Raw genomic sequence first — 20249 nt, 5'->3', positions numbered from 1 at the left:
GCTACATGAATCTTCCTTTGCCTTAGTATGGGACAGGCTAATGGTTGCGCTTGCATGGTTATCTGAGGTGCTTTCTCAATGCTAGTGCTCTGCCTAGATCAGGGATTCAGTTGCAGGTTTCCTGGGGAAAGGAGCAAGGTTCACAGCAGAGTTCAAGGGCAAACTCACAGACCCATTTCAGATTTTCATTGCAAAAAGCAGTGTGTGATGCACACATTTGTAGTTACTGATGAGACCTCATCAGATATAGATACTCACAAGGGATCATAGTTGTGCCCTTGCCCTCACTGGTAAAAGAAGCTTATCTATGTTTTGGGAGTCTTAAAATCCTGATGCTGAGTCTGCCAATGTTTTGTTTTCCTCCTTTCAGGGAGGGGGGATGTGTTACAAACTACACCTTGTAGCCTGTGTTGGGCTACAAGCCTGTGTCCTTGGTATGGATTAACACTTGAAGGAATCTATCTGTGAGATTCTTTCGACCCAAGGGTGTTCTTTGCTTTGCATTTTCCAGTGCTCATCAAGGAAACATACAGTTCAGTGTCTGTGATTAAGGTGGGGTTTTGCTTTGTGTTGTAGTTTTCGTAAGTTTTAAGCTGAAGCCAGATGACACCACAGTGTATCAGGGACACACAGCCATGTTCCAGTGCCAAGCTGAGGGTGACCCAGTGCCGCAAATCCAGTGGAAAGGGAAAAACAGAATTCTTGAACCTGAAAAATATTTACCCAGGTAATGTACCCCCCCTTCTCATTAGGCTGCTTTGACCCCATTAATGGAAGACAGTGTTGCAAGCGTAAGTCATATGTTTAGGGTCAGCTGCATTTGAGAGTGAGGGTCAGTTGTACATGTTCTTTTTTTTACCCTAATGGATTCATCTGGGAAGTTGCATACAACTATAATATGCGTAACGTTCACTGATATTTTAAACATGCACATGCCAGGGAGCTGTGCATTTTGTCCATTGATGTACTTAATTTCATTGTGCTTTCCCCTTAAGCGCCTCTCTTTTTAATCATGAATTGGGGAGGGAGGATTGGATCACATGAAGTGTGAGAAGAATACATGTGTTGAGGGTAAGTCAAAATGTTCACCTGTTGGACCTTCTCAGTAGTATCCTGAAAGCTCCACTATCATATCAGTATATCTAATAGTCATGTGGTAATCTTGTGCAGAAAAATCCTAAAACTTAAAAAGGGGGTAGATTTAGCAAAGAACCCCCAAAATGGTGTGAGCTGGGCAGGAGAGGAGCTGCTATGGGAAGCAGGTAAGAGTCAAGGCCATACATACACATTTTACTGCTCAGTGTCAGAATTTGGTATTGGGCTCAGGGTACAGCATATGGACAATATCACCTTTCACATTAAAAATATATTTCTAGTTCTTAATGGCTGTACAGGTAGGATTGAAAGTATATGGTTGATACGTGGTGTCATCTCAGAAGAGATATGAGCTGACTGATAAAAGCAGAATAAATTCCATAAAATAAGCCAGTACAAAAGCCATATCACACTGAGCATATGAAACTATGCTTTGCTGAAGAGGATGATGCCACCCCAGTGGTTCTGATGAATTTCTATAATCAGGCACATACTTACTTGTTTATATATATATACATTAGTTGACTTTCCTGCAAAGGTGCTCAAGGCAGCTTACACTGTAAAATATCAAAAACCAGCAGTTAAAAACAGAGTTAAAATACATTTTAAAAGCTGCACTTAATAAAACAGTCTTCAGTTATGGGGCTGCCACAGAAAAGGCCCCTCCCCCTTGAACCCACCAATTAAGCATCTTTGGTTGATCAGAGAGTCAAGAGGGCTTCTTCCCTTGACCTTAACTCCTGGGCAGGAATGCATGGGAGAAGGCAGAGACCCTGGTCCCAAGCCAGGTAAGGCTTTAAAGATAGAACCATAAATAGAGCAGATGGTGTATTAGACATTTCTTCTGGCAGACCTGTGTTATAACCAGCATCCTGATAAGAGCATATTCTCAATAGTTTATCAGCAGAAAACTTTGCAAAAGTATCACAGCTAATTGTCTGTTCCTGAGACTATAAAAGTTCAGATTTTGGAGTCAACAGATGCAGGGTTACCTTGAACAATTGGAATGGTTGTGAACTAGATGATAAAACAATAGCGCTGTCTCTTTCTCTCTCTCTCTCTCTCTCTCTCACTCTCACTCTCACTCTCTCTCTCTCAAAACAGTGTTTGAGTTGTAGATCGACTACGGGATGTCATCCTCTTTCTGCATTTCTTGCAGGATCCAGATTATGCCCAATGGCTCTCTGATAATATATGATGTCACTACAGAAGACGCTGGCAAGTACACCTGTATCGCTGGCAACAGTTGCGACATCAAGGATCATGACGCCTTCCTCTATGTTGTAGGTAGGGAATATCCATTTGGTGGTGCTCAGGCTACTGTGTCTGGAATGGAGGAAAATTACTTCCACAGGAATAGTTCTGCATCAAATTGTAACAGCTCATATAGTTCACAAGAAAATTTGTATGAGGATAGTGGGGCAGAGCATTCTACGTCTGTATATTTTGAACTCACTGAAACACTCTATGGCAGCACCGGGAAAGTGGAGCTGTTAGGCTGTGTATATATATATTGTTACAAGTTTTAATGCAATCTGTCTCAAAACACCAATATTAATCACAGGTGAGTACCGCAAATCATCTAAAATGGCCAATAAATTAAATATATATTATATTTTAAAGCAAATGTGATTTATTTGTCACTATTCAGTAAGAGGATCAAATCTGAATAAAACAGTTACCTGTTAAGTTAGTCGTAATAGAATACACCTTCATGTCCCCATTCAGAAGTTATTAGTAAAGACAATATTTTTGAATATTTATTAGCACAACAGATTTCCCAGAGATTTTTTCCTTTTAATAACATACCTTTATTCCTTTTACATTAACTTGAACAATCTTTTATGTTTCTGTTTATTCTTTTAAAACACAAATATATATAAAATGATTAAGATACAAATCTAAGTAGATTCCTTATTTCTCTTTTAAGTCCCCCCTTTTCTGTTTCATTTCTACATATTTCCTCCATGTTTCTTTTATGTAAATAATCATATGTTTTTGTCCATCATTTGTTTATCCCAAGTGCCTCAGCATTAAACGCTATTTATTTTTATATCAGTCCCATTTGTTAGTTACATCACTTGGATCTCAAGCATCTCAAAATTCTACCAGTGTTCAGTCAAGTCATCAATTAATAGATAAATTCAACAACTTACCATACTAACATAAAACTAATCCTCTGAGTTCAAGTAAATTGCCCGTTACATTTCTTAAGCAATCCTAATTATCAATTAGACAAGCCTGCATAAATTAAATCAAAGAGATTGATCCTCTATTCATTTAAACTTATTTTCGCCAGCTTTTCATATAGAAATTACTTTATTTGCCCAAAAAGAGGACTAGTTTCCCCCCACCACCACCAGTGTGCCATCAAAAAAAAGAAAGGGTTGTCTTACATTTGCATACAAGTTACAAGTATGTACAATAATATTTGTGTGTGTGTGTGTGTGTGTGTGTGTGTAACATGGAGGGGGGTCATCTTATATTCTTTTTGGGAAGATAACCCTGAGTATAGTTACTGGACCCAATACAATCCCTGCTGTGTAGATAGAACATTGTCTCTCTCTTCAGTATCATTTACTAATTTAAAGCAGAATTTTTCCACTTGGCTCTTCAAAGGGACACACCCTGTGGCTGCTTCTTTCTGGCACTGGCAGGCAGCTCGAATGCACTCCAGTGCTGCATTCCAGCCACATTTGGATGTTACAGTGAACCTCTGTCTGTGATGAGCATTAACCTGACTTCTTGTGCTTGTGCACCCCTTCCCTCCTCCCTAACACATGGAGTGCGATTAATTCCCAGTTTGAGGAAACAGACTGTAATTTGACCAGGCAACTGCATTTGGATGTCATGGCAAACTGAAGCTTGATTCCTAGCTTTTGGAGCTAGGGAGCTTTCAGGTGTCCATAAGGAGGGAGGGGAGTGTACAAGCATGACAAGCCAGCTTTGTTCCCTTCGTGGACAAACAGAGGTGTCATGATGTTCGACAATGTAGCCAAAAAGGACTTCACTGGAAAATGCTCTCTTGTATCGGACACAAGGTTTGTCTTTGACAATGTGGTGTGAAATGGGTTGATGCAGTTTTTGCTGAAGGGACAGATGCTGAAATACTTTAGATCCAGAGGAGTTAGCCGTGTTAGTCTGTAGTAGCAAAATCAAAAAGAGTCCAGTAGCATCTTTAAGACTAACCAACTTTATTGTAGCATAAGCTTTCGAGAATCACAGCATCTGACGAAAAGAACTGTGATTCTCAAAAGTTTATGCTACAATAAAGTTGGTTAGTCTTAAAGGTGCTACTGGACTCTTTTTGATTGAAATACTTTAGGCTCACATTGCTCACTTGTTGCCTCTTGTCAGTAGCCACTGTTGTAGATGGTCAGCATACTAAACTAGGTGGCCTGAGTCTTACAGTTCCCCTAATTATTCAAGAATAAGGAACTTCCAAGTTCACATCCTTGTCTATAGGCAGTGGCTCAGTGGTAGAATATCTGCTTGGCATGCAGAAGATCCCAGGTTCAATCCCTGGTATCTCCAGTTCAAACTACCAGGTGGTAAGTGATGTGGAAGGCCTCTGCGAGAGACCCTAAAGAGCTGCTGCTAGTCTGAGTAGACAATACCAGTGGTTTGAATCAGTATAAGGTAGCTTCATGGGTGTGCAACACAGCTGATTAAGTGGGGGAGAACTCTTGAGCCTAATTCTGTGCATGCAGAGAGAGTGCTGGTCATGAAACAGTCTACGTAACCAGTCAATGTGTTGCTTAGATGTGGAGGTAGCAACATGCTGTATCTCATGTAATCTTGGTATTCCACCTCCAGACAAACCAATTGCAGAACGAGGTGATTCGCCCAACAACCACACCCCATACAAGATGATTCAAACCATAGGGCTCTCGGTCGGAGCTGCAGTGGCATATATCATCATTGTGCTGGGGCTCATGTTCTACTGCAAGAAGAGGAGAAAGGCAAAGAGGTTGAAAAAGCAGCCAGAGGGGGAGGAGCCTGAGATGGAATGTCTGAATGGTAAGATGTGGCATCCGGATCTGTGTTGGGAAGGGATTGCATTGAGTTATAGCCTCCTAATGGGGAAAAAGCATTATTTTAGAGCTGTTGGGAGGGCGTGGTCAAAATATCTTTTTAAGTGTTGTTCCACTGTGGTGACTCATCTTTATATTGAGTCAATTTTAGGCATTGACTGTAGCTCCATAGTCCTTCCCCCTGCCTGTGCTGGTTGTCTGCAGGTAGTTTCTGCCTTGCCAAACTATTCAAAAATATTTGAAACATCGCAGTAGTCAAAATTAATTGGAAGTAACTAAGTGAGGACAGAGTTTGAATTACCTTGGGTTTTAGTGCTCTGCTCTGAAGGACCCTCTGGCTTTGAGAATAAACTACAGAAAATAATAGCTTTGGGCATGGAGCGGAGAGCTGTCTGTCACACTCCAGGCTTGTCTTCCTAGATTGCTCCCTCTTGCCTTTAAGTAACTTATGATATAGCTCCAGCCTTTTTTATTCAAGGCTAATTTAATTGGTGGGCTCCTCTGAGAATGCAAGAGCTGTACAGAGTACTCTATTAGTCTGTTGCTGGTGACAGCAAGATGTACCTGCTGCCTCTACTGCAGAGGAACCACCGTGAATTCTGATCAAACTGCTGGAAGGTTATGAAATAACCATGAGGGGTATCCATCAGGAATGGCTCGTGATAGGCTGAATGGCAAGAGAAGGTAATCAAATTTCAGGGATGGGAGGGCTGCGAAGCTCTGGTCCACTGCACATTAATCCCTGAATGGTGTGGCTGCAGTGCCCTCTAGTGACCAAGCCAGGCTGTGTTCTAGGAACTTTTCGTTTTGCGAAGAAAGATTTCTGCTCCTTCCGTTGTCCCCAACTCCTTTAAAATTAAAATTGGCTCATTTGTGGAGCACTGAGGTTTCTCTCAGAGGCAACACAAGATTATGGCTTGTTGATGGCATCCAATCCTGCTGTTACTGGTTATCATCCTGAAATCTAAAAGAGTAGTTGTGATAGTCTCTTGGTTTTATTTTATCTTAACTTTGCAGCAACGAAGAGGCTGCTGGCACCTTTATTTGAAATATTTATTTAAAATATTTGTATCCTACATTATTTCCTTGGACTTCAGAAAGGTAATGATGCCACTACAAGTTGCAGAACACAAAACAACACGAAAGTCCATTAAGAAATAAAAATCATGAAAAGATTTAAAAATGTATACCTAAATCTTCCGAGGCAGCTCCTCCTCCTCTGAATGCCCTCTGAAATAGAACTTCCTTGTATGTCTTCCTAAATGTAGCCAGGGAGGGTGTTCTCCGTGCCCACTCTTAGTAGGCCATTCCAAAGGCTAGACCTAAAACAGAAGCAGCCAGTGTCCTAGCTGTGGCTGTAGAGACATTTCTTTAATGGAATTATTATAGCATGAGCTTTTGTGGCTGAGAGCCTTTTAAATCAGCTTTGTAAACATAATCCACAAATGGGGCCCAAGAGTGGGAGGGACTGTCTTGGTAGGAGAGGTTTAAAATATATGAAGATACTAGAAGTGAAGATCCAAGTCGGCCAACCGAAGGGAGGGACCATGTGGTAAGCTGCTCTGTGTCCCCTCTGGGGAGTAATTCTGTACTTTTCTATAGCTCAGAAGGTGGTGGGTGAAAGCATGTGACAAAAAGAAATGCAGCCGTTCTAGACTGGCTGCTACATCTGCTGGAATGTTAACAGAGCTGTAGAGTTTTTGAAGGATTGGCAAGACAGCAGCTTTTAAACAAGCTTTTCATACATGAATTGGTTGAATCTGGAATTTAGATAGGAGCTTTTTAAGTAGTTTTTCAGAGCAGGAATTTTATATTGGCTGCAGTGGGCTTCTTGATGGTTTTGTATGGTTTCATTATATTATGGTATTTTTTTCCTCTGTAAGCTGCCTTTGATTTTAAGATAAGGCATGATATAAGAAATAATAAATTACCATGAATCCTTATAGCAAGATACATGAGTATCAGGATGTGCTCGCCTTAGTCCTTAAAATGTGTTTCCTTCCTAGGGGGCACTTTACTGCAAAATGGGCAAACTACTGCTGAAATCCAAGATGAAGTGGCTTTGACGAATCTTGGCAGTAGTTCATCGGCCAGCAAGAGGCACAGTACCAGTGATAAGATGCATTTTCCCCGCTCCAGTTTGCAGACAATCACCACCTTAGGTATGCTGTAAAAAAACAATTCCACTTCATATTTGCATGCCAGTGAGTGATAGTGATACATCTGCTGCCACCTCCCCCTCTTATCTCCCCTAAATAGTTGCACGGTCAGGTTAACCTACAGATTTCCCGTAGCCTGGGATGAGGTCCTCTAATGTGGCTGTCTCTGCCTCCCTCCCCACCCAGTTGTTTTATATCAGCGCTTCTCAGACTGGGTATGCTAGGGAGTAAGAGTATTTTGCAAGTCGCATTTGGCTACCTGGAGAGCCAGTGTGATGTAGTAGCTAGAGTGAGTGGCTAGGAGCTGGGTGGCCAAGTTTCAGTTCCCCTCTCTGCCATGGAAGCTTGCTTGGGTGACCTTGGGCCAGTCATATGCTATCAACCTAACCTTTCTCACAGGGTTGTTGTAAGGATAAAGTGGAGAACAGGAGAATGGTATAAGCTGCTTTGGGTCCCCATTGGGGAGAAAGGTTGGGATATAAATGAAGTCAATTTGAAAAACAAATAAACATGAGAACAGAGTGTTCTAGAATGGCTGTAGGGACGCTTTACCTCAAGGGGGATGGAATCTGCTTCCCCCTCTTTCGAAGAACAGGAGCTCTCATTGGTCATCTAGTTTCCAGACAACCTCACTAGCCAGTAAACACATTGGTTGGCTCCAGGATGGAACTCAGTGCACTCACTGTGAAGCTGGTGAAATATACTCTATGCTACAGGCACCCCATGTTTCTGATGCTCTTTCACTCCTGCCACTTACGTAATCCAAAAACAGTAGCCGTGTGTGTGTGTGTGCGCCATCAAATCGCCTCCGACCTATGGCAACCCTATGAATGAAAGATCTCCAAAACGTCCTATCCTTAACAAACTTGCTCAGATCCTGCAAACTGGAGGACGTGGCTTCTTTTATTGAGTCAAGCCACCTTGTTTTAGGTCTTCCTCTTTTCCTGCTGCCTGCCACTTTTCCTAGCATTATTGACTTTTCCAGAGAATCTTGTCTTCTCTTGATGTGACCAAAGTACAATAGCTTTAGTCTTGTCATTTTAGCTTCTAAGGATAATTCAGGCTTGATTTGATCTAGTATCCACTTATTTGTCTTTTTGGCTGTCCATGGTATCCGCAAAACTCTCCTCCAGCACCACATTTCAAATGAATCAACTTTCTTCCTGTCAGCTTTCTTTACCGTCCAACTTTCACATCCATACATGGCAATGGGGAATACCATAGTTTGGATTATTTTGATCTTGGTTCCCAGAGAGACATCTTTGTCTTTAAGGATCTTATCTAGCTCCCTCACAGCTGCTTTTCCAAGTCTCAATCTTCTTCTGATTTCTTCATTGCCACGTAATACCTATATTAAATGGCTTTTGTTCTCAGATTTTGCTTTGGGGCAATGTGGCAACTTGCAAGCATTTACATAGAGGTCTTATTCTTTCTAGCATTTTACTACTTGATGTTTGTTGCTCTGTAACTTAAATAATGCTAAAAACCATTACACCATTTGTTGAGAAATCATTCTTGATGATTGATCAAAAGATTTTTGATCATTCTTTTGGAATAATGGGTAAATACTATTCAGAGCCTTTTGTCAGGCTAAAAATGGTATTTTGCTACTTACTTCTTATATTGTGTTGGCTCTGATCACCAATTAAACACAATTTACCTCTTCTTCCAGGAAAGGGTGAGTTTGGAGAAGTCTTCCTGGCCAAGGCAAAAGGCATTGAAGACAGTGAAACGGAAGTGCTCGTTCTAGTCAAGAGCCTTCAAACAAGGGATGAACAGCTGCAGCTGGACTTCAGGCGAGAGTTTGAGATGTTTGGCAAATTAAATCACAGCAATGTGGTGCAACTGCTAGGCCTCTGCCGGGAAGTAGAGCCTCATTATATGATTCTGGAATATGTGGATCTGGTAGGTAGTCTGCTAGGTGTTCTCATTTTCTACAGGAGCTTTTTCCTGATATGATTGATGATAGTAATGGGGAAGAAATTGGCCCACGATTTTGCTTATTGAATGCATTTTATCTGCTTCTTAAAGCAGGCTTGGGCTGCATTCATCTATCACAAACAAGCCACAGTTTGTGACACGAGCAAGCCTCAAATCCTTCAGCTCACATTCCCTCTTCCTTTCCCTTTTCTCAGCTCCCATGTGGAGCCATGATTGATGTTTTGCTAGCATTTAGGTTCAAGTTGGAATTGGATTGCTAAACTAGGAAGTCTTCAATTGCAGCCATGTACAAGGTCACTGTTGTGGGGGATCTATAAGGACAAAATTCTGGGGACTATGGGAGCAAGTCAAGTCAAGTGATTTATTTTCATATGACATTTGTGATAATGGGGAGGCTCAGAGAAAATACCTTGGGAGTATGGCAGCTCTTAGCTGCATGTGCAAGGATAGGAGGGACAATCCTAAGGATTTGTGGCTCATTCACATCAGGAACATGTGGCTGGCTTGTGATATTTGAATAGGACCTAACTTAGTGAAAGAGATTGGGAGCTTCGAAGGGATCTTGAATTCCAGAGTATAATGTGTGTTAAGAAGATACACAATTTTGTGATCTCTTATAGAAGATAATGAGGATATCGTAAAGCAACGTGGGTACTAAGAATGCCCTAAAGGTTAATGTGAATGATAGTATCTGAACCTGTACAGATGAGATGTGGCTGCATTCATATTGAAGCTGGACGATGTGTTTTTTTACTGTTTCTGCACTCAGCTGCTTGCACCAGAGAAGTGGCATTTTGGTCCTGGGCACAGAGCCTTATACCTGCCCTCCCTGCCACCCCTTTGGATTTCCTGTATGGTTATGAAAATGGTGTTGCTTTTATTTCCTGCTAGGGGGACCTGAAACAGTTCCTGAGAATTTCTAGGAGTAAAGATGAGAAACTCAAGCCCCAACCCATCAGTACCAAACAGAAGGTAAAGTGGGGGGACAGCAGTTCACCTACAAACAGTTCTCTCTGAAAATGTAGTGAAGCATCTAGCTTGTGAGAGGAAGAACAAGACACAGCTAATTTTCTGGGAGACAATAAAGAGAAGTTGACTACACAACGTGCAGCCCTCTACTTCTTTTCTACTTTCTTGCTCTTTCTATATCCTTAGTTCCAAACAGCTTGTAGTGGTGCATGTAGCTAGACTCTGGCCCAGTCTAAGTGTTACTTTAGCATTGCAACAAGGAGCAATGTGTGAAGCAGCTGATTTTAATTATGACCCTTTATTTTTGGAGGGCTGCTGGTAGGATTGAAGTCTGGCTTAAATAAGAAGAGGCCACTTCATACAAACTGCTTCTTAAAGATGCCCACTATGACTCCTCCTTCTCCATGTGGGCATCACCTATGCTGTTGAAACAACATTTGATCATATACAAGGGAAAAGGGACAAGTTAACAATGGCATAGAAGGTCCAGGTGTTAGGAGGTCTGTGGAAGAAACTGAGGGGTTCCAGCCTGCACCAGAGTTGTGGGGAAGTTTGTATAAAGGCAGAGCTGTGGAGTTTGAACAAGAAGCAGGTAATACTTGAAAACATATTGGATTTTTGGCATTATAAAAACTGCAGATATCTGTGGCTTGTCTAGGGTTGCTAAGAGAAAAACGGCCTGTCCTTTTTTTAAAAAAAAAGGCTTAACGTATGAAAACAGGCAGCTGAAGCTTTTCATGGCATGGAGGTAAACAACATCACCTGGTGAACAATTTTCTGTTAAGCCTCTGGTAAAGGGATAGGACGCTTTTCCTCCCGGCAGTTAGCAATCCTTGGCCTACTGAGTATTTCTCTTTGCAAATTGTCCCTTAGCAATTTTTTAAAAGAACACCACTGCCAAAGTAAATGCCCATGAAAGCACAAAGTGCCAGTCTTCCTTTCTCCTTGGAGGGCTGGGGTCACTTTAATGTGTCTTCTATGATCTGGAGCACCTGTTATGTGTGGGCTCTTCATACAGGTATCCTTCTGCTGCCAAGTGGCACTGGGAATGGAGCATCTCTCAAACAGCAGATTTGTACATAAAGACCTGGCAGCTCGGAACTGTCTGGTCAGTGCCCAAAGGCAGGTCAAGGTGTCAAGCCTGAGCCTCAGCAAGGATGTTTACAACAGGTAAGGAATGCAGTAGATCCTTCTTGCTTGTCTGGTAAAGAAGCCCATTCCTGGCTCGCTCTTCAGGGCTGAATCAATTGTCCTCTGCTTCTTTGTGAAACAGTGAATACTATCACTACCACCAAGCCTGGATCCCACTCCGCTGGATGCCGCCTGAAGCTGTCTTGGAGGATGAATTCTCCACCAAGTCCGACGTTTGGTCCTTTGGGGTCATCATGTGGGAAATATTTACACTTGGGGAGATGCCGTATTCCAAATTGGCAGACGAAGAGGTGCTAGCAGGTGTGTGGATCCTCACTGATTACTATTCCCTTGGCCAAAAGACTTGTGAAGTGTCCCTGCTGGGTACCAGCAAGTGCCATCTGTCAATCCATGTCCATAGCAATCTTGCCAGCAGAATGGTGTTGTACAGCCAAATAGGACAGACTAGTTGATGGGGAGGCGGTGAACAAAAATGTAATGGTTTTAGAAACAAGTGAGGATGTTAACATAAGCATGGGATGCAGTACTTGTTTTCTGGGAGCCTACTTGGCTTTGGATACCTTGAAGGCTGTTTGGGCAGTTCTTGGAACTACCAAAAATAAAATTCTGCAATCTGTGTAACTTCCAAGGCTAGAAATATGGTCCAAATGAAAGCTGAAGTTATCAGCTTTAATACCGTTGGTGGGGGGGTGGGGTGGCATTTCTATTGTGAGGTGCACTGTTCTGCCAGAGGCAGGGTTCTTTAAGGGATTTGAGAGGTCAAGGAAATACATAGAGGTAAGCTATCTTTTTTGACACAAAGGGGTTTTAATTAGTAACAACAACAACATTCGATTTATATACCGTCCTTCAGGACAACTTAATGCCCACAACAACAATCACCCTGTGAGGTGGGTGGGGTTGAGAGAGCTCCTAGAAGCTGTGACTGACCCAAGGTCACCCAGCTGGCTTCAAGTGGAGGGGTGGGGAATCAGACCTGGTTCTCCAGATTAGAGTCCCACCACTCTTAACCACTACACCAAACTGGCTCCCTTTCAACACAAAGCAGTTAATTTATGAGGCACGACAATTCACAATAAATGCACCAGCGAGGTAAGACAATAAACTATATATCCAGTATTAGGGTTGCTGGGGGCTTCCTAGAAGAGAAGCCATGCTCCTGTTCTGATTCTCTGGCAGCAGCTCTTGGCTTCCAGTGAAGCCCAAATCCACTTCTTCCTCTTCCTTAACCCCTTATTGGGAAGGCTGAATGGCTAAGGGAGGGAAGTTCTGCAACTACTTATGATCATAGAACCTGGCTGCCAATACACTTAAAGCCAGAATAGGATCACCTGACAATGCCATTCCCTCTTCCTCCTCCTTCTCAGGGGTTCTTTCACAGTGACACAGCTTGGGATTTTGGCAGTCTTTAGGACCATGTAGTTTGCTGACAATCCATCCTATAGTAGTTCCAGGGACAGCCCAGTCATCATTTGAAAAGACAACACATATTTAGGGTTCCTTGGGCCAGGAAGAAGTATTTAAATAACACAACAGACTAGGACAATGTGCAGAATTTGAATTCTGCTCACAGAATGCTGGGATTTGCAAAAGTTCTTACATATGTAATACTGAATGTTACTTTTGCTAATGCCACAAGCTTAGCTGAGCCAAATAGAAGGCCTTACTGTTTTTCCTGCTGGCCACTTTTTCCGTTAAAAAAGACAAGTAACAGTAACTTAAGAGGCATGCTAGTGAGGAAGTTTTAATCTCTTCACATCCATTTCCTTGCTAGGTGGCCTTAGGCAATCCATCCTTTCTCAGCTTCTTCCATTTACTATTTATTTATTTAATAGGAAAATTATCTGCAGCCTCCCCAGAGATCTGCTCAAGGCAGCTCAGAAAGTAAAAACAGAACTAGAAGATAATGTATGTTGGAGTACTTTGACCACTCTAAAGTGCTATATGATTGCGAAGTATTTTATCTGCCTTGGCAAGCGGTTTTAAGGTATCATGTGATGCTGTACGTAGCCATAACTGATCCATCTCTGTGATGCCTGTGCTGGGTGTTACATGGTGAGGGGAACAAAAGAAAGGAGAAGAGGACAGAGAGGGCCACATGGAAGGCATGATATGGTCATGAGTTTGTGATGTATCTTCATGACTGTCATTTGAGAAACTCTATCTGCATTCCCTTTCAGTGCCCTTTCTGAAAAAGTGCTCTCACCCACACCAGACTTCAGTCACATATGGTGTGGAACATGGGAATTGCTCACATGAATGGGCTTCATGTCTCAGAGAGACAAAAAGGACAGATGTTATGAATAAAAGTTAAGGGTGTTCACTGTCATATTTGTGGCAGACTGAATTAAGCAATCACAAATAACTGCTACTCTGTCACAACCACTGAAGTGGTTTAAAATTGCTGCTTCACACAATATTTTTTACCACAATTGTCATGCTTGTGTAGACAAAACTGATGTCTAAATAGTGTCAAGGTTTGACACAACGAATGCACATATATCAGTACTTTTAAGTGTACCCTGTTGTGTTGCTTCCTTTCAGTGATTAGCTGTACATTCTCCTAAATTATGTTTCATGTTATTAGAACATTGTTGTGCAGCTACCATATGTATGCACTGAGCCTCTCCTAACCCTTTAAGACTGGAAGAAGAAGCATGTGCAGCCATGATATTCATGAGAGCCAGTATGGTACAGTGGTTAGAGTGTCAGACTAGGATCTGGAAGACCCAGGTTCGAATCCTCACTTTGCCATGGAAGCTCACTTGGGTGGCTTTGGGCCTGTTGCACACTCTCTGCCTAACTTACCTCACAGCATTGTTGTGAGGACAAAATGGAAGAGAAGCAATATAAGCCACCTTGGGTCCCCATTGGGGATAAAAGTGAAGTATACGTGAAGTAAATAAATAAATAAATTCTCCAGGCCAGAAGCAGTACTGAAGGAACCTGTTGTACATCTTGCCCTTCTTTTAATGCTCCCAAGGCTCTTTATGGCCCAACAGAGGGCAGAAAGGGGAATCAGGAGTGGAGGTGGATGAAGAGAATGAAAAAGAGTTACTTGGAAATATTTGCATTGACTTCCATAAGGGTGTCACTGGCTGAAGGGAAATGAACTATTCCATATCTAGAGGATATGGTGAAGCATTTGTCATATGGGGCAGATATTTCTTTGGAGGAAAGGAGGGGAGGAGTGAAGTAGGAACCATCACAAGATCTAAATTTGGGAGCATGGTGAGTGAGAAGCTTCATACTGAGGGGCAGTGGAGCATTATCTCACTACCAAGAACCATGCTGTTCAGCCTCCTTTTCTCCTTGGTTTGACCCTCTGCGTACTGTCCTTCCTCATCTTCAGGTTTACCATCTGGAAAGATGAAGCTTCCCCATCCAGAGGGTTGCCCTTCCAAGATCTACAAAGTGATGCAGCGTTGTTGGGCCCCCAGCCCAAAGGACCGCCCATCATTCAGCGAGATCGCCAACATGCTTGGGGAAAGCCCATCTGAAAGCAAAGCCTGAGCAGGGAAAGGTTGGCCCTTTTTGCAGGGTTGGGAACAGCCGGAGAGCAGTTTTGGCATTTGACTGTTACAGACTCTCCAATGAGACCCAAAGTCCACGCTCACAGGGACTGTGGATTTTTACACTAATGGACAAAAGTTATGGACATTGTCCCTTTACCAAGAGCCTCCTGATCAGGCCCTGTTCTCTGCCCCTCACCAGGCTGCATTCCTCCAGGTTCTACCTCCGATTTCTGCGGGGCTAATCAACATCCATGAGCTGCAGGGGATGCTGGAAAAGCGACCACAGGCCACTTTGGCAATAAAGGCCTAGGGCAAGTTTTGGAACTCCTGGCTTGGCACGTCAGGCATTTTCTTCTTCTGTCTGTCAAGGTCACTGAGGTCTGTTCCGACTGGCAGTGGCTCTCCAAGATCTTAAGCCAGAGAGGTCTTTCATATCATGTATACCTGGGGGTGCCTGGGGCCTTCTGCGTGCCAAGCAGGTGCTCTACCAATGAGCCATGGCTGCACCCCATTCAGGTCTCAGAATGCCTTTCCTAATAAGCACAAGCAAGTTCCTTTCATTTGAGACAGTCTTCATTTGGGGCAAGGTATGGATTTTCTGCTCATGAGCATTTTACAGTGTTCAGGAAAGGAGGCAACCAGGTATTTTGGAGTGAGGCCTGAACAAGGCATCAAAGCATCTTATAAACTGGAGAGAGAATAATAGTCCGTTTCCACATGTATAGTGCGGCATCTGGCCACTGCCCAGATTGTCTGTTGGGAAACAGCCCTGGGCCACACAGTTTACTGCAACGACTCAGTCCCCAGTTACTCTACATTGGATAGTTTTTGGACTTCATCCATAACCTGACTGTGTCTGAGGTTGAGAGCTGCCCTCAACCTCCTGCTCCTCGCTCGTGTCCTGGATGTAGTATCCACCCATTGGAAAAGAAGATTCTTCCTTATCCCACCATGTGCTGCTCTCTTAAGTCAACAAGGAACCTGTATATTTATTAAGCAGTTATCTTGTGTCTCTCCTTCTGGTATTGTTCATCAGGCCTTCTTGTGCCTCACTACATATCCAGAAGGAGCAAAGAAAACTAAGTGCCTGGCATATGAAGGAGATTTTCACTTGGTTTCCTGGCTATCCTTTTTATACAATTATTTTGGGGCAATGTTTGTTTACCGTTTGTTTTTTAAAAAATGTTGACACCTCTCAGCCTTAGTATTTTTTAATTATTATTATAATTATTATTACAGGAATTGCAGCCTAGAGTCATTTTAGTTTCAGTTTGCTTGAGCGGAGGGTAAAACAGCCAAGAGGTTTTTTTTTTATATGCTGCTCTCAATAAAAAAAGTCCCTCTCTTTTTAAAAAAAATAATCAACTCTGTGTTGCTTATCTAATTTTTCCATCCTCTGGATAAATTACTGGTTGATTACTGGCTCTTTTGCCTGGGTGTTCTGGAGCATAAGGAGAGCTTGGTGCAGGGTAGTGTGTCATTTAAAGTGCAAGTAGCATAGTCTTAAAATGCTTTGAGGAATCCATTTGTTTAATCACTTAAGGCAGGAAGATGTGGTCCCTGTCACTTGAACCTGTTAGCTGCCACCTTTGGAACCAACTGAAACTTCTGAACAGACTTCACAGGCAGCCCCAAGTGCAGCACATTTCGGTTGTTCAGCATGGATGCAATCAAAGCATCGTATGGCCGAATCATACCTCTCTAGGGAAAGGCACAGCTTATAGAAGAGGAAATCTGCACCTGGATCAAAAAGCACCCCCAAGCAACACCCCTGCGCCTTAAGGTAGAATGCAACCCTGTACAGAACAGACTCTTCAACTGGCTTTATAAGCCAGCTGAGCCTCAGTCTTATTTGGACTGAGTTTCAGTGTACTGGCCCTACTCCATCCCGTGACTGCCTCCACACTCTAATTTAGGACATCCAGTTTCTCTTCTGAATTGGTAGAAAAGAGCTGGATATCATTTTGTACTGCAGCCCCAAAGTGTGGACAACTTCGTCCAGCAGTTTCATGTGACTGTTAAAATACGGAGATTCTGTTTCCCCTCCTTAATTGTTTGTTTAGAGAATTTATGCCCCCCAATTTGCCTGCCTTAGGTAACCAGTCTGGGAGTATGCCATGGCCAATGGCATTAAATGCTGCTGAAAGATCCAAAAGAATCAAGAGTCTCACTCTCCATGTCTCTTTTCTGGCAAAAGTCATTAGCTAGAGTGACCAAGACAGTTATCTCAAAACTAGGTCTGAAACCAGTTTGCAATTGGTCTAGATAAGCAGTTAATCCCAGAAAGCCTTAAATTGCCCAGCTGTCACACCATTTCCAAGAAGGAGGATATTTTCTACTGCCAATAATCTTTGTTTGAGGGTCTCTTTACAGCCTCCTTTGAGATGGCCAGAACTACTCGCTCCCTCAATGAAACATTTACCACTCCAGAAACCTAGCCATGCGATCCTGTCTGGCACATTGCTATATGTCAAGGTAGGCAAGGGCAATCCATAGATGTAGTAGACCGCACACTTCCAAGCAACCGGTCGTCATCCCTGAGCAGTAGCAACTCAGATTTGTCTCAATAACTGGTAGGGCTGCACTTCACTATGGGTCCAGAGATCTACACAGTCTGAAAATCTAGCACTATTTTTGGTTTGATTTATATTTCATGGGCTAGGACTATATAACAACCATAGTAACATGGATATCTGCCATTTGTTGTTAAACTTCATACAGCATTAAAACATCCTACACAGCTATTTCTAGAAAAAAATTAAAAGGCAGGCTCTCACAACCTTACTTTCTGTTACAAAGCCAAAATTTCTTGCTACATGTGATAAATTAGGAAGTACAACAAGGCAATTGCAACATGCAGTCATCTATAATCAAAAGTACTGTATCTGAGTATCTCATTTCACAAAGCACAAAGCATCTTGTCTGAAGATTACGCCTGAACTCTCTGGAGGCTACAAAAGCAGCTCACAATGCATTTTAAATTTATTTATTTAGGGTGTGTTTTGACTGCTTCATAACAGGTTCTCGAGACAGTTTTCTAAAAATGAAAATGGTAAAATGATGCAATAAAATTAGTAAAATTATTATTTATTGTTATTTAATAAATGACTAATAAATTGTAGTAATTAAAAAACAGTAGTTAAGTCCATTAAAAGTAATTAACAGGAAGGACTAATAGCTGGATGAGTGTCTAATTATAGCCAAATGCCTTGGAACATTGCCTTACCTATTGTCTAAAACTCAAAAGAATAGGCACTGGGGGGTCCCATAAATGAGGTACCACAAGAAGAAAAGCCCTTCTGTGGCCAGCTACCTTGGCTGCTCCAGAGGGGGGCATGCAAAGGGCAGAGCAGCTAGGCATGTTTGTGGTCCTTGCTAGGAAAAGGTGGTCAGCTTTATAGTCAGCTTTTCTCACTGACACTCAAGACCGATTACACAGTGTATGTTAAATACGATCCAATAAACAAAGCAATAGGATTTGAATTGCAGAAATTTAAAACTGCTGAAACAAAGTATAAGCTTTTACACATGAGATGATAAATGATGCCGAAATAGAAGCATGCACATAGCAACAGACGGTATGTACTCTACACAGCAGTATAGTTCACTGTTCCTATCCCTTGACCAAAGCATCTTTCTGAACCATTTCATTACAGCACAGCTCTCTTACCTGTGTAAAAAAAGGTCTAAATAATTCAGTTTTGCAGAGTTTGCAGAAAGTCAGAAGCGGGATTCTCATAAGACAGGCTATTTCATATGGTGGAGGTTACTACAGAAAAGTTGCCACAGCAGAACATAGAGGCGGTCCTGCAGATATGAGGGACCAAGACCACAAAGAGCTTTGTAGGTGATAGACAACACCTTGAATTGAGCCCAGTAGGTGACGGGTAGCTGGCCAGTAGAGTGACTGCAGAATGGTCCCTGAGTGAGTGTAGACTTCGTAATGGGAAAGCACCAAGAGGCCCATAAGTACTTTTGACCTAGAGGAGCCATAGATACAGAAAGAAATCTATGTAAAATATAATTTTTATATGTTAAGATTCCCAACATGTTTGAAGTAGGGTTGGTTTCTTTGATGGGAGGGAAACTTTTTCAGTGTTGGAGAACTCTTACTGTCATCCTGTTCCGGAAAGTTTGGTTGAAAGATGCCCACTATAATTTAAGAATTCTATTTTTAAATGTTTATTGATAACTTCAGGTTCCATTCTCTAGTAGGCATTACATTAAATCAAGAAGATCTTGACTCTGAAACCTAAGGTGAGATGGGCAGCAAAGGCAGAACCCCTAGGGATGTTAGTACATGTTAATGAGAAGATGCAAGTACTGTTTACGTATGTATTACGTAAAGTAGGACTGTTCCCTACTTCAACCAAAGGACAGAGGGAAGAACATGCTGTCAAGTTGCAATTGACTCAGGAGACTCTATCCACAAGGTTTCCAGGCAAGAGATGAGCAGTTGTTAGCCATTGGGTGTGCTGTCCTTAGTGTGACATCCATGCACTAAAACAAAGACAGAACACAACTGGTTTTTCCCTAGCTTTAGAATAGTCTTTGCCAACTTGATCACCTTTGAATATTTGGAGGAAGAGAGGGTATGATTAAGTTATCTATGATGGTACCAACCCAGAATGGTCCTATGAGATTAAATTAAGCAAGCTGCTCTCTCCCTTGACCTTGGTAATGTGCAAATATGAAATATCGTGAATGTAGAAGCTTGCACATCAGAGAAAAGGATTCCAGTCATATGCATGAAAACTGAGATACAAGGCTGATTTCAGGTAGATTCCCTACATGCATTCTGAAATAGTACAGTTAAATGATTTGGCCTCTCGAAAACAGTTGATATAGTGCTGGAAGTCTTTTGTGTTCTCGAAAGCATATAGTGGCACAAAGGGAGACAATAGTACGGTGGTATTGTATTTTCATTTAGTGATTCCTCCCCTCCCCCATTTTCTTAAGAGATACAAAGATGGTTACCCACCCTAACCCTTCGGAGTTGGGATGTATCACTCATAGTCTTAAGGTGAGGTATTCTATAGAATGTATGCAGTGCAGATACAAAACCAGCATCAGTACCACAAATGCAAGCGAGAGGCTGTCAGAGGATCTCTTTTAGGTTTTACTTGGAGAAATTTAAGTATGAAATGCCTTCTTTACATGGAATTTTCTGCACTTAGTCTGCATAGCTTTCTTATTTCCTCTACCTCTCGTAAAAAGCAATCTCAAATGGGTGGCTATGTTGGTCTGTAGGTGTTAGTATGTACAGGACTCCAGTCTTGCTCTCCTAAACATTTGTTTTGAGGATCTCTCTCCCAGATTTGCTCCTAGAGGGCACTGTGCTGCTGGATTCCCCCCACACCTGATCTAGGCAGCCTTTTTGGTTC

General features: G+C 42.2%; 1 protein-coding gene across 1 annotated transcript in view; it reads left to right on the top strand.

Moving 5' to 3' along the window:
* The window catches only part of PTK7 (protein tyrosine kinase 7 (inactive)), a 125847-nt gene extending 109623 nt beyond the window's left edge, over nt 1–16224 (top strand). Inside the window, exons 12-20 of the mRNA XM_054984237.1 lie at nt 577–727; nt 2255–2382; nt 4912–5115; nt 7136–7291; nt 8961–9193; nt 10121–10201; nt 11217–11368; nt 11472–11650; nt 14703–16224. Coding sequence (XP_054840212.1) covers nt 577–727; nt 2255–2382; nt 4912–5115; nt 7136–7291; nt 8961–9193; nt 10121–10201; nt 11217–11368; nt 11472–11650; nt 14703–14863 — 1445 coding nt within the window. The 3' untranslated portion in view covers nt 14864–16224. The remainder of the gene's footprint in view (nt 1–576; nt 728–2254; nt 2383–4911; nt 5116–7135; nt 7292–8960; nt 9194–10120; nt 10202–11216; nt 11369–11471; nt 11651–14702) is intronic.
* The last annotated feature ends 4025 nt before the right edge of the window (nt 16225–20249 follow it).

Source organism: Eublepharis macularius, chromosome 1, assembly GCF_028583425.1.
Source record: "Eublepharis macularius isolate TG4126 chromosome 1, MPM_Emac_v1.0, whole genome shotgun sequence".
Classification (NCBI taxonomy): Eukaryota; Metazoa; Chordata; class Lepidosauria; order Squamata; family Eublepharidae; genus Eublepharis; species Eublepharis macularius.
The sequence above is the reverse complement of the archived record's forward strand: the minus strand, read 5'-3'. Positions and strand labels throughout refer to the sequence as shown.